Source organism: Colias philodice, chromosome 1 (assembly GCF_061535455.1).
Source record: "Colias philodice isolate Cphi_HAF_F1 chromosome 1, ilColPhil1 Martin Lab GWU primary, whole genome shotgun sequence".
In the NCBI taxonomy this organism is placed as follows: domain Eukaryota; kingdom Metazoa; phylum Arthropoda; class Insecta; order Lepidoptera; family Pieridae; genus Colias; species Colias philodice.
In genome coordinates, this window is record NC_143086.1 from 13,598,643 (window position 1) to 13,613,199 (window position 14,557).

The 14,557-nt window shown below is 34.1% G+C and overlaps 2 protein-coding genes across 5 annotated transcripts in view; one reads left to right on the plus strand and one right to left on the minus strand.

Moving 5' to 3' along the window:
- Positions 1–1,265: 1,265 nt before the first annotated feature.
- On the minus strand, positions 1,266–11,325 carry LOC149491454 (uncharacterized). Of its 4 annotated transcripts, none has more exons than XM_089694656.1 (10): positions 11,245–11,325; positions 8,753–8,878; positions 8,238–8,411; positions 5,108–8,151; positions 4,862–5,030; positions 4,721–4,792; positions 3,909–4,086; positions 3,465–3,702; positions 2,004–3,143; positions 1,266–1,933 (listed from the first exon to the last, which is right to left on the minus strand). In XM_089694656.1, exons 2-10 carry the CDS (start codon positions 8,860–8,862, stop codon positions 1,479–1,481), a joined length of 5,580 nt encoding a protein of 1,859 aa, XP_089550782.1. In that variant the 5' UTR covers positions 8,863–8,878; positions 11,245–11,325; the 3' UTR covers positions 1,266–1,478. The 4 variants fall into 4 exon arrangements, with proteins under 4 accessions (XP_089550782.1, XP_089550789.1, XP_089550775.1 ...); XM_089694663.1 differs by lacking the exon at positions 11,245–11,325 and adding an exon at positions 10,338–10,463 and having other exon boundaries at positions 1,266–1,930; XM_089694649.1 differs by lacking the exon at positions 11,245–11,325 and adding an exon at positions 10,338–10,463.
- A 924-nt stretch (positions 11,326–12,249) lies between these two features.
- The window catches only part of metro (membrane palmitoylated protein 7-like protein metro), a 41,426-nt gene continuing 39,118 nt past the window's right edge, over positions 12,250–14,557 (plus strand). The window contains exons 1-4 of the mRNA XM_089697677.1: positions 12,250–12,290; positions 12,796–12,937; positions 13,015–13,286; positions 13,356–13,487. Of these exons, the coding sequence (XP_089553803.1) occupies positions 12,901–12,937; positions 13,015–13,286; positions 13,356–13,487 (441 nt within the window). The 5' untranslated portion in view covers positions 12,250–12,290; positions 12,796–12,900. The remainder of the gene's footprint in view (positions 12,291–12,795; positions 12,938–13,014; positions 13,287–13,355; positions 13,488–14,557) is intronic.

Consider the following 14,557-nt stretch of genomic DNA (forward strand, 5'->3'; position numbering starts at 1 on the left):
TAGTATAATTAAATAAAAACAAGTGATAAAACCCGATCTTTATGATGTGTAATCGTGTGGATCAAATTAGAATCATCAGTAATATTTAATAGATACCGATAGCTCTTAGGTTGGTCGGATTTTGCCTTGGTTTGTGTATTTAATGCAATATTCAGCAATGAAGCGAAATATGTAGGTAAATGCGTTAAGCAAAGACATATTGAACAAAGACATGGAATACCATGTTTTCTTCTGAAATTCAGGTTGTGGTCGAACTATTGTTCCACCAAAGCCTGGATTTCAAATACAAAACTTATCATAAACAATGTTAAAATAGATCTTAAAGAAAAGGAATAACATGAAATTATTTATATCGTGTAAAACACACTAATCTCTTCCTATGAATAAATAACATTGTGGTCTCTTGTACTGGGACCGGGACTAGTAAACTATGCTATGAAATAATTATGTTTATTATTATATTTGATTATGCACAATATTAACTTATTATAAATATATATATTAACTTTGGGCCAGAGTTTTCTGAGGTATTAAAGATACCATTAAGGAGTCACACTCACACTATAGAACGAGATTGTAAGAATTGGTATCTTCGGATACTGGTCATGATGACAATGTTTAATAGCATCCACACCTAAAATTTTCGGTTAAGAAAAAAAAAAGATTGAAATAATAAATCTTTCATATACACAAGTATATGTTATATAAATGAACAAATTAAAAAAAAGAAGATGATGATTGTAGTATCCGTTCACATTCATAGTTTCAAAGATCACTCAGAAAAATATGACCCAAAAGGAAATATGTACTGTTTTTTTAATCTTTAACAAATATATGTCATTGATTACCAATTACTTGATTTTACTACAATAATTATTATGATACAATCTACTGCAGGGCATCAAACATTTTGAGAAATAAAGTGTAACATTTATCGTTCGATTAGGGTTTCTTGTTTTATCTAAAACCACATTAAGTCGTACAAGAATTATATGATAGTATGTATAAGTATTACCTATATAACTTGCAAAAAAGTTTCTTCAGGTCTAAACCTACGTAAGATTTAAGCCGATATTACAACAAAAAATTAAAATGCATTTGATAAGTTTAACATTTTAAACTATAACTAGACAAATAAATAAGTACCAAAAGCTGAATTTAGGCCTGAAGCCGAGAGTCACATCACGACATATTTTTAAGGTTTTCCACGCGTAAAATTTCTTACGTTAACAAGGTCTGGATTGGTTTATAATGATTTAGCATACATTTAGTAATCACTAAATAGGGCATGGGCCAGCCGCACTCCTGGGTTTGTTCAACCTTTCCCTACGCTGGAAGTCGAACCCGCGAATTCCGCTATATAAAACCATCGCCATTAACTACAGAAGAAGTCTTCTTGGTTTTATTTATTCACTACTACAAGTTAATAAACTGTCGTGATGTTTTTAAAATAAGCGTTAGGCCTAAACTATATTTACCTATTGGCCTATATCAATGTTGGTTGTTTTATCGCCGAACGTCGGTTCATCCTTCAGGAATGTACCAGACCGCCCCATGACAGGAATTTCTTTCTGGCGATCAGACTCGTTCTGTCGGGGATTCTTGATAGCTGTCCCCCTTTGTTTCAATTTATTAGTTTGTGGGCCATCTTTTACTATTTTTGTGACCATCTTCGCCGAACTCGACTTAGTTGCGTTCATCAATGACCCAGGGATGTTTCTTATGCTCATCTTATTCTTCAATTTGGGAGACGCCGGCGCCACCTTTGCCTCTGCACTTCTGTTAGTGGCAGAATGACCCGGTCGCTTGTTCACCTCTGGCTCTCTATATTCGTAATTATTGGGTACTGAATTCTGATTCAAATACACCGGTATTTTAGTTCTGTTGTTGGAACTGTGCATCGATGATACGACCCCTTTCGATGACCGCACTGCTGTAAGGGAAAGGCATGATTTGAATATCACAACTATGTGAAGAATAAAAATTGAATCGCGCGTACTTACATTCGACGGATCCCCTGCAAGTATGTTTCGTCTTGGTGTAGGTGGCGTACTTGTTGCTGGTCTGCGACTCGCTCAACGAGTCGGTGGACGGCTCGGCGGTGCGCGGCCGCGAGGACGTCGCCAGGCTGTCCTGGGACATCGTGTGCGCTTTCACTTCCTTCGCCTTCGCGCTACTTATCCTCAAATTACGAGGCAGAACGGGACTCGAATTGCGCGAAGACTCGCTCGACGATACAATTTTGTTCATCAACTTTTTCGTTGATAGTTTTTTATTGTCATCCTTACACTGCCTCGGTTCTAAATACCGAGGTTTCGTATTTTCGAAAGGATGAGGTCTAGACTTAGTGTTCAATCTGTCTTGAGATAAATTAGTTTTTATTTGATTAAATTTAGCTCGTTCTTCTTGTGCTTTTGTCGTCCTCACTTTTGGTGGGATGCCTTTGCTCGGTTTCTTATCACGTAATTCATTATTGCTCTTTAGTTTTTCCGTCCCGCCCATGCTGATCGGTTTAGCTTTGTACGGGACAAAAGACTGTCGTACTTGTTCCATGTCTAAACTTCGAGTGGCGGTGGTATAGTTGTTTGGTTTATTCGGTTTGTTTTGATATACACTCTTAGACTTTCGGTCTTGGAGAGGAGAGGACGTGATGGGAATAGCTTGGGGTCCATACATAATGCAACCGAGTTCTCGCAGTCTTTTGCGCAAATCAGAAGGTAGATCTTTAAACGCTTGAGTTCCAACGACCCGCGGAGCAGCTCGCACCAGAGTCCCTTCGCATTGCAACCGCCAGCTGCCAGCGTGGGTGTATAAAAGATTATTGGGGTCCTTTATTTTCATTTGCTCGTTGCCGTTGGAGATAAGATCCGGTTTGGAATACTGATGACTTCGTATTTCTTTGACAAGGTTAGATAAGAAGGCGTAAGCGCGACAAGTTTCATCAGGAGGGGCCCATTCAATGGCGGCTGTTAAACAGTCGTCTAGGGCTTGTTTGGCGGATTGTGGGGCGTCATTAGGCACAGAAGCGATCATTTCGAGCACACATACGAGTCTAGGCGCTGCGAAATGAGCTACAGCGTTAACTAAACGCCTGCACATTCGAGCCACTGTCTCAGCCCATCTACTGTTTTGTAATGACGCAACTGAAATTAAAAATATTTATTCAGATCCATGATAGATTGAATTAGTATTCAATTCAAAATAAATGTAGATTCTAAAATAACTCATATTGATACACTTTATATGCAAAAATGTTACATAATGCTTATAAGGTAGATGCCGATAGATATAAAATAAGATTACAGTGATTAAATCTCGTCTCAAACATATTCGCCATTGTGCAATCATATTTTTATATTGCAGTAACTTTTTATATAATAATTTACAATAAAAGGCATCAATCGCTATGTGCAGCTCTGATAATAAATTTATCGATAAGATAATGTCCAATCCACATTGTTTACCTGTAATGCCACATCCGTAGACTGTGTCGATAAGATTTTCCGTGGATAAATTGACAATGTGCTCCTGATAGCACTTATCCAGTAATTCCTTTGGAAGAGTTGCAAATGCTTTGGTGGGCCAAACTTTGGAAAAGTATTTTGTTATCCACCGTAGACATTTGCGATAGAGGTCGTCCAAGCCGTACACGGACGAAAGTGGGAAACATTCCAACACCCCAGCAGTACAAACATGACAGGGCTGAAATTTGCACAATTATTTTTATAGTAATATAATTTTATACACACATAATAATAAGCATGGGATTAGCATAGCATAGCACAGAACATCGCCAAAAATATATTATATATTATAGCTGTTGCACAATAAACATAAAATTGAAAAAAAAACATTATGTAGTTATTTGAAGAGACATTACATTTACTTGAAAATAAGTATCGACTTACTCTATGGAAGTGGTGGCAATATTTCGCTTTAAGCGTAAACATAATCGCTTCCTTTAGCCCTTCCAGCCCCAGCATATCTGCTATTGTGGCCAATTCTACAATGCTTATAGAGTCTGGTATTGTTGACAAGCCAGAGTAGATATGACACAAGGCAAAATGCACCACGTTGAACGAAAACCTTGAATATAAAATTCATAGCTTTATTAATAAGCATTTTCATTGTTAGTTGCAATTTTATTTTAAAGTGAAACTTTTATTACATCGCTCGTCTCAAACTTTTTGATCTGTGTAGCGCATGTCGCGTGTAACGCGGCTGCCGAGTAGGTATACCTACTCGGCAGCCGACCGTCACGCGACATGCGCTACACAAAGCAGTGTTCGGAACCGTTCGAACAGTTTCACTTTTACCGTGGTTTCATAAAACCACACAACATTTTTTTTATTAAGACAGATGTCCAAGGTCACCGCGGCTTGCGAATACTACGTCACTAAATTGGACAATGAATTGTTCAACGCTTCAAGTACGCCTGAAGAGTTTGCTTCTGAAGAATAGTGTGAAGTTGACATACAAACAAACCGAACGAACCTTACATTTTTTATCAACCCGTGGGTAATATAATTTATTCAAATTTAAAGTTTATATTAAATAATTTTGACGAATTCACAGAATACCCAGTTATGAAAAGTTTGACCCATTTCCTAATTACATAACAAAGTTACACAGGTCGTTTTTTGAACCAATTGCGACATAAAACTTCAAACTACTTTTAAATTAAACTCACAAATTACCTATATTTATAATTTATACTCACGGTGGTAAAACAATCACATTTCCAGCACTTTCAACCCATCCTCCACTTAATATACCCGCAAAGTACTGGCATCTAAAATAAAGTAGGTTATTATAGTAAATGACATTTGTTTTCATTAGCAAGTGTATTTCCACACATTACCTTGAAGACAAGATACACTTGTGCGCTTTAATCCTCTTTCCCGACACCTCGACGATTACATCTGGGGCTATTTCTTCTAAAAACATTCGTAACAAATCCTGCCCAAGTCGGGATTGGCAATTCCCAATAAGGCTCGAGGTTTGGCTAGTTTCCTCTGTAGTACTATTTTCTGAAATATAATTCGAGTGTCAACATCAAAACGTGTGATTAATGTAATAATAAAATAACAATAAGAATAATACGCACCGACAACCGATCGACACATGCTACTCTGAACGCTGCTCAGCTCTGAGACATCAGACGCTTGATCTTCCACTTCCCCGGGGCTAATGATCGTATTTGGCCTGAAGGGCGATCGCGTCCTTGCGGATAAGGATCCAGGCATACTTTTGCTAAACTCATTTTTCAAATGCGGAAACAATCTGTTTAAACTTAATGCATTTTCGGAGTGGAATGAACTTAAAACTTCGATAGATCGGGAGGCCATAGATGAATTTTGCTCTCCCCAATTATGATCGGGGATTGATCTTGTCATGCGTACATCGATGTTTTCTTTTTCAGTATGTATTTCGTGCATAGAAATTTCTGACTTTTGAACAGGCTTATCTAAATCCGACAGTCTTACAAATAGGTCGCCTGAAGATTTGTGGGTAATTTCCTCGTGGATTACTGGTATAGAATTCTGTTTTAACTTATTCTCACCATTGACACTTCGAGAATGTTTCTTTTCCTTCACCATATCCTTCTCAACCTCAGTGACTTTAGACGATTTAGATTTATCTGGAATACCTATTATTTCAGTAATACTTATATTAGGATCGTTACACAGAGACTCGATTTCTTCAAAAACAGACTCGCATTCAATTATCTTAGCTGTCGATATTATATTTTTCGTATTAGGATTTTTTGACTGTTTATTTGTTTTCGATGGTATATGTGATGGTTTAGTTTCATTTTGTTTTTTCACATTCAATGATGATGAAAGCCGAACAGGCATTTCTTTCACTGGCGCCTTATCACCTAAGTCAATATACATAGAAAATATATTCTTTTTCTCATTGTTAGTGTCAATTTCAATGGGATTTTTAGGTGGCAACGGATCAGGTAAACTTGAAAGGTCGATGTAAAATTTATGACTCGATTTTTCACTACTATCGGAGTCTACAGATCCTCGGCTTTTACTGGTGCCATCTGGACGATCTTTACTTTCACTTTTTAAGCCTTCGCAAACTTTATCACCAGGCTTTTTAGCGTAATAATTTTTCAGGTTCTTATCCGTGTCTGATTTGGCAGAAAATGACATATCAACTACCCATGACGAGGTAATAACATTTTCATGCGATTTCAAATCATTAGCAGCCTCTAAGTTACAGTTGTTACTGTCGAATTGAGGTGTGCGACTTATTAGTGAACCTCCTGAAACTATTGGAGATGACTCGTCACACCGGGACTTCTTTAAATTTACATGAGCTTTCTCGCAAAGAGTTACACTATCGTTACTAGTTTCTTCTATATCAAATTGTTTAACTGATGACGTGTTTACTGATAAAATTGAATTGTGCGGTGTTGTGGCGACATATACTGTGCTTGCATATGACAAACTTTCATTATCGGTTCCTATATCACTACACTTTTGCGACTCTTCTGGCTTGTCAACGCCTCGGTTTGTTACTGTACTTTCGAAAGCATTCGTACATAAAGAATCCTCAGTTATAGGTGTCATTTCAAAAATCGTAGGCGATAAATCTTTTTGAATAGAATCAGGATCTTTATTATCAGCTTGTTCTAAAGAATCATCGTTGTCATTACTTTCAGACCAATCGCCCGGGCTAATGTCTAATTTATGGGTTGTGGAACAAGGTAATGGCTGGCTTGGCATCATTGTAGATTCTCCTTTTGTTCTACTCATATCATTCAAGACTTGTACTTTAATCTGTTCCTCTTCATCTACTAGACTTGAAGCATCGATGAAACATGGTGTTGGTTTGCATTCTACTTTTTCAATCTGAGCTGATGGTGGACTAAACGAATTTTTTTGTTTAGTGCGCAACTGTTGTTCAGTCATGAGTAATCGTTCATTATTTAAAAACTTTTCACATATTTCTTCTACCGTCCCTTTCGGGGGAAAAATTGATTCCCAGGACCCCGTCTCCGATGATACAGATGACGATTCGAGGATAACAATCTCTTCGTTTTGTCGTTGTTTTTCTTCTTTAGACGTATTGGAATGATCTACATCTTTTTGTTTCACTTGCTTATCATTATGTTCATTTCCCTCCGATTCCCTTGCCCCAGAAGTTAAACTCCTTAAAGATGTATCTGCATTAGTATCGAATTGTCTCAATCGCTGACATTGGTCTGACTCTGCGTATGAATTAGATGTACAATCAATGGAGGGATTTTGATCATCGGTGCCTGATTCATGCAAAGCGCTTTCCGTCAACGAAAAGTCAGTTAATGTTACATCTTTATGACTGCTAAGACTCTCCAACATTCCAGTGGTCTCCAGACCGGAATCAGAGGATGTAAAGATGTTGTCCATTTTAGTAAAATTTTCCCCAACATTTAATTGAGGAAAAAATTCTATCGAACCCAAACCTGGGGAACAGTTAAACGCAGCAGACAAGTAGTCTGAAGATGAACTTGGTTCATCAGTTATCAAGCTATCGGGGGAACAAGCAGAGTCGAATGCTCTGTCTATATTACAATCACTATTAAATGTTTTTTTTACTACACGATCGGTGGTATTTTTTGATTCAATTTGTTGAAAAGGTTTTGCTTTTTGCTCATTAGGTATATTATTTTCTTTACTTACTTTATTATCCGCAACACTATTACTTGCGACTCGACAATTACTTATAATATCACAACTAATGGAATGTTTTACAGTTTTGGATGAATGACTAGAGATAAGTGAAAGTGTAGTAGGTTTAACGTGTTGTACAAGATTTTCAGAAAGTGGATCTTTATTTTGGGTTTTTATAATTGAGTGAAATGCATTGGAAAGAGCGTCTTGTTCACTTAATTCTTGTTCCAATAAATTACCTTCTATTGGTACTAGGGCATAATACTCTCTTGTTAGTTCAGTATTCGGACTGGTACAATTAAGTTTTAGTATATTACCTTCTGCATAGGGACTTACGCACTTAGGTGTTAAAAATACATCAGCCTCTTCTTCTTTTGCGTACCCCGTTTTAGTTTTATCTGTATTTAAGAACAAGAAGTTGGCTTTTAAATACTTTATTATTTCTCTTTCTTGTGTTTTAATGTCACACTCGGTGTATGCATCACTAAAAAATAAAGAAGAATGAAAAATCTCTAAATGAAGAAAAAAATATATTATGATGAAATTTCATGAAATGTATAAGAATGTTACCTTATGAAGGAATAAATTTCATCAAATGTATGGCGTTCTATATTGACATGCAAGATTGTTTCAAGCTTATGGTAAAATTTATTTGTTCGTGCTTTTAGTATACAAGTATGTGTTAGTATCTTAAGCTTTCCACAAACCACTTCAAGGTCAGAATAAATTGATTCATCAAATATTCTGTGAACACCAAATAAAATTGCATTTGTTAGAGATTAGTAGATTGATTTTAAAATAGTTTGATACTAGAATAAATTATATGTTTGGCAAGTAATGTTCCAGGTATTATGGGCCCTCTTCACAATGGGCAGCATTAGCCCAAGAAATCACGTCGATGATACTTAATGGTTACGGCAATTAATAAACATCTACAATAACGGCCGATCACAGGATATTTCGGCGCTCTACACTATCATGATTGCCTCTACTCGCCCAACGCTGCACATTGTGAAGAGGGCCCATTATACTTAGTATATGAACTGTAAGTATGAACAAACTCTTGTTGTTACAATGATGAGTACCTGGCAACATCCTCTTCTAATTGTTGCTGCAGGTAGAGCTCCAACTTAGACTCTTCATCCGATGCTGAAGACTCATTAGCCGGCACCGGCTTAAACCTCGTGACCGGCATTAAGCATTTCTTACACCTATCAACAAGTTGCACGCTACATATAATATGTTCCACAGTCCACTATATTAATATTTGTTTTAATGTCACAGAACACTTAAGTATTTAACTTTTTTTTCTATTTAAATTGGAAATGAGTTTATGTGTCACTTTTTGTATTTGTTAAAAACGAGCATAAAAAATAAATTTCATCAAATTACTAATTACTATTTCTATGTAACTATATATTTTTAAGCATTAAATACTTTAATCTGATTAAAATTATTCTATGTTAATTTATGGCTAAATATTGGTCGGACTATTACTAAATTATTATTCTTTATAACATAGTAGGTATTTATTTTTATTGCCACTGAAAACTAGGATATAACACAATATATTTAAGGACACAATACCTTGTTAATTAGCTCATCATCATTTTTCTACAGAAAAAGTTAAATAATATAATGACTAAATTGTGTTGAAAATCTGTATTTAGATGGTTAACTTTCATAATATTTTAACTTGATTTTTGAATATTCATTTTATAAAACTCAGGAAACATATTTGGTTTGCACATAAATAATCTCTCAGATTAACACATGTTTTTGTTAAAAATAGAAACATTAGCATTGAAAAGAAAAGGTGAACAAGGAGAGCATTTATTGAAAGACAGTTTACAGATCACTGATAAAAAACATGTACCTATTTTATGAATTGTAATAATATTTGAAATCAAACGTTCAATGAATAATTGAGCTTCAAACATTAAAATGTATTATAATATTCTCTTTTAACCATTTTAAATAATATAATTTAAGACAAAGTTACAAAATCTTATTGGAATTTTGGAATTATCCCAAGTACCTACCTAATTTCTAAACTTTATGCAAAAAAGACAATTTATTTTTTAGATTAGAAATACCTATAGAATTAATTTTTCTACATAATAATATATCATAATATCCTAATATGAAGTTTGTTCTATTTATGCTTTTTTATTTACATCTCCATAAAATAAGTGTTATGATCATAATTTCACACCACTTACTATAATAATCAGTAAAAGGCACCATCTAAATTCATATCATGTTACAACCTATGAACATTTATAATATATGACATCATGCACAATCAGGATTTCTATTATTATTCTAGTAACATCATAAGTCTTAACACTCGAAGCGCATTTTGATTTTCGGACATACTGCAGACACCATATTATGATCCTTGCAATTAATAATGAACACATATTATAACATAAAAAATGTCCTCCTTGGCCGCCTAAAATCACAGATGTTAACTTAAAAAAGCTTCAATTTGAAAACTCCATAAATGTGTAAGATTTCCACAGGTTTTGCGAAAATTGTCGGCCGTCATTTGTTTACATTAACCGTAATTTGTTTCACTTTTCGTTTTTAACTATGATCGCATTTTATCACACATATTTAATGTTTTTAAAGATAATATTATTTATGTTATTGATAAATGCATCATACCCAAACTATATCCAGGCTTAGTATTATTTAAAACATAGGAAGTTTCCTTCGAGCCTCGGATTCTTATTATCGAACACACAACACCTAAGCACAACACAGTACACACATGACACAACAGTCGTCAGTGATCAGTCTCGTATAGTCTATGGTATCATAAAAAGTTCGCTTCAAAAGCGGTCAGAGTTGCCAACTCGGATTTTGAAAACTGCGTACTAGGCCTAATGGTAAAATCTTAGAGGGTAAAATAGAAACAATATTAAACCTATTTAGGAAATGATTTTGAGTGAATTAGAGTGAGGGCCGTTTGTTAGGTCCACGTGTACTTAAAAAAAAATTAAAAAAATGTATATACATACTAGAACCAATTTACAGGCAAATATTTCGATGTAATTGTACGATGTAATGGGAAAAATAAAAAATTATGTAGTCCTTACTCATATACGTATTTAGTTACATACAAATTATTATTAAAGCTTTTGCCATGTTATGCTTGTTATGTTATAATTTAACATTTTATTGAAAGTTATAAATTGACAATAACTTCTTGTAATCTGTTTAAATCTCTATCTGTAGTTGCGTAAATTATAATTTTTGAAGTGAAACTTCTTTATCGGGGTTGGACAAAAATTTAGTGTAACATTTTTGCGTTACGCCGTACGCGTGACATTTTTGCGTTACGCCGTACGCGTGACATTTTTGCGTTACGCCGTACGCGTGACATTTTTGCGTTACGCCATACTCGTGACATTTTTAAGGTCATAAAGAAGTTTCACTTCTTACGTGTGTACTCTAGTACACGCATACATTTTTTTATGTCTAGTTTGTTTCGCTGATTTCCAGTTTCAATAGACGTTCTCTCGAGTTATCGCGCTAATTATATTTTAAATAACTTTTGTTAATAACTTACCCTAAAATTATCAGGTTCCTTTTTATCTCGGCCTTTTAGCAACCATTTATCCATTAAATCACTCAAAATTTATAAGCACTCATTCATAATACACTAAGCTCATGGTAGAACTATAATGATTACGATAGTTTCGAGAAAACGGGTTCCCCGCATAGTGCAGTCCTATTTACAAATTACAATATACAAACAAACAAAAAAACAAAAACTATTCACCTACAATACCTAGAAAAAATCGGTAATAAATTGGCAACGCTGGTCATTATAATGTTTCTGTATTTTGGTATTAATTTTAGTAAGAGTCTTATGTGAATAAGAACCAAAACAAATACCAAGATATAAAATTGATTAAGCATTTGAGCACGTTAATTCTTATTTACTAAGTTCGAATAACAGTTTTCACTGTGCGGATAGCCACTGTAGGTACACTTGATACCGATCGATTCACTAGCGCCATTGAACAAATGATAGAGAGCCGGTTTGTGTATGATTTCATTTATAATTTTAGATTTCGTTACGTAACGCGTTTACAATTAACAAGGGTTGTATCACTATTTATTTCTCACCTTGAAAAGTAAGCAATATGTTTGTCACTTGATATTATAATTTAAATATTATTTTTCACGTCGCTCAAACTTATTTCAAAGCTTGAAAACTACCTTATTAATTCTTGGACATGCGCTTTACAAGTTTTTATTGAATGTATTGCGCACGCATGACGTTTATATATATAGAGCCTGAAAACTGCGCATTATAAGCATCTATAATTTGATGAAAATTCGAATATAAATAATAAATTATTATTTTTTGAAAAGCGTAGAATGAATGTTCCTATAAAAAATTGTCAGGCAAATTTTACATGGTGGATAGGTAGTAAAGCTCACTTGTGTAATCATTGCTATGATTCACTAGATGGCGCTAGAGTAAATCATTAAAAATTCCCACAGGGTTTATATGATGATAAGAAGTAAGGACCATTCACGTTGATATTATCATTGCGACAGTTCATACAGCAGTCTTATAGTGAATGTTTATTTTAGTAAAAAAAGGTAAGCGAGCCTTATAAAAAAATGAATACATACATTTTTTTATTTGTTTTAGAATTTTACATATTAAAAATACTTTAACTTTTAAAGAGAGACTAAAATTGAGTGCATAAATTACTGTTTCCTGCACAATTCTGAATGCAATCCAGTACGTAATATCCAGTCCAATGGAGCTTACCTTCTATTGCCTTCTATTATCAGTCTGAAGTTTTTATTCTATAGATAAACTATATAACTTAAATATTGCTCATTCATTGATGTTCTCTAATCTCTATTTTTAGTTCTGTCAAAATCTATGGGACAAATTTCTTCCTGCTCCTCAACCACTTAACACTATAGATTTATTTCTAACTTCCAGTTTATTCATAACTACATTTTAAAACTATTTCTTCCTATTTTACCCTTCATTGTCTGAAAATACTTTAACTTAAATTTATCATCGTACTCTACCAAAATGTGTTCTATATTTTATTCAAGTTGTCATTCGTACCTATGTGTTTTTGTATAGCCATATTATATTTCTGAATTAGGATAAAACGTAAGAAGTGTTTTAAATACCAAATAAGTGTTTCCTATTATTATGCTATCAAGAATTTAACAAGTTCCAGTCAAAATGATGATGTCCAATCCAACTGAGAATTGGGATCCTTGTACGTATTCCATTCGTTACTTATTATATTTTTTTTAATGCCCATTAGCCACTATAATATGTAATTTTTTTTTTAAGCATTAACTAGGTTATTAACGTCTTTAAAAGAAGTCCAGTCAGATGGCGAAGACGTCGCATTTTTAAGTGAATTACTACAGTCAAAGCAGTTGCACGCTCTAGTCCAAGTTCATAATAAAATAGTAGCGAAAGGAAGGGATGACAAATTTTATCCTTTGTTATCTAATGCTATGCAAGTGACACTAGAAGTGTTGGAAATGTTTGGTGAGCTTAAGACAGTCTCTAAGGAGTTCCAAGAGCTTTTGAGTCTGCTTCAGAAACCTCACTTTCAGGTATGGTATATACTTGGTGTTATCTTAGAATGTTAAAAGATTTTGGTCTGATTTTATTATATTTGTCAGGCCATACTGTGCACTCATGATGCGGTGGCCCAAAAAGATTACTATCCACATTTGCCTGACATCCCAGTCGATGCTGATGAAGATGAGGAGACGGTGAAGATAGTTCAACTAGTCAAAAGTGATGAGCCTTTGGTATGAAACAACTTCATCTATATAATACATCTAAAACAATAACCATAAGTGAAAGAGGTTTATTATTATGTGGATAAAGATTTTATGCTAGGGGGTTTGAGCTCAAATATAAGTGTTATCATTTAGAAATAGCAGCTATATTATATATGGGTTAATATTTAATTATTTATGTTTATTATATTATTTATATACTAATATCTATATTTGGAGGGCATTTATAGCAGGCAATTCTGTGGTATGTTTTCAAAATAAATTTTTCTTTATAGATTAAACTATTTTAATACATTTCTTAAATAAAATTATTTCAACAATCTATAAAGACAGTAATGCCTTTAGTGTTTCTGTCTACTATCACTGTAATCATTTACTTTTTTTTACTAAAGATTCTGTATATTTGTTTATCTACTGGGCTGGCATAATATGGAATCTTCATGATTCCTTAGGAAAGGATAAGTGTGTTTTGGTATTGGGTATATTCAATGTTAATCTTTTATCAAAAGGGTGGAGCTCAGAGTGCCGAGCCAATTGTGGTAAGTATCATTATTTGTTCCTACACTCATCATTGTTGGTTATCATCAGTCATACCATCCCCCGTATTATCTTTTATTGTTTAGCATATCCATTTATCACCCTGGTCACTATTTATTATTAGCTGCTAATTCTAGATGTTGGCACAATTTGTATTGTGTTTTCTTTGCATCCCCTAGTATGACAGTTTTATTTTATTATGTCACATATTCATTATTTTTAACACAATACAGATTGCTTATTGTTTAAGTTTGGGATTGTTTAAATGTTATTATTTAATCATATTATTTTTGTGATTTCAATGCGATGATAGTTGGTGTAATAGAGAGCAGGCCAAATCGCGATCCGCGGCCTGCTTGCGGTGTCGATCCAATTTATAATTGCCAAAATGAGTATTTGCGATGAGCCAAATATTTGTTCGTCTCGCCAACGCTTTTATCCATTTTCGTATGTTAAATCAATATGTTTCGTTCTGTGCTCTATATAATCCAAAGAACCAGGTTACTGAATAATTGCTTAATAATTACTGTTCGTATTCAGCA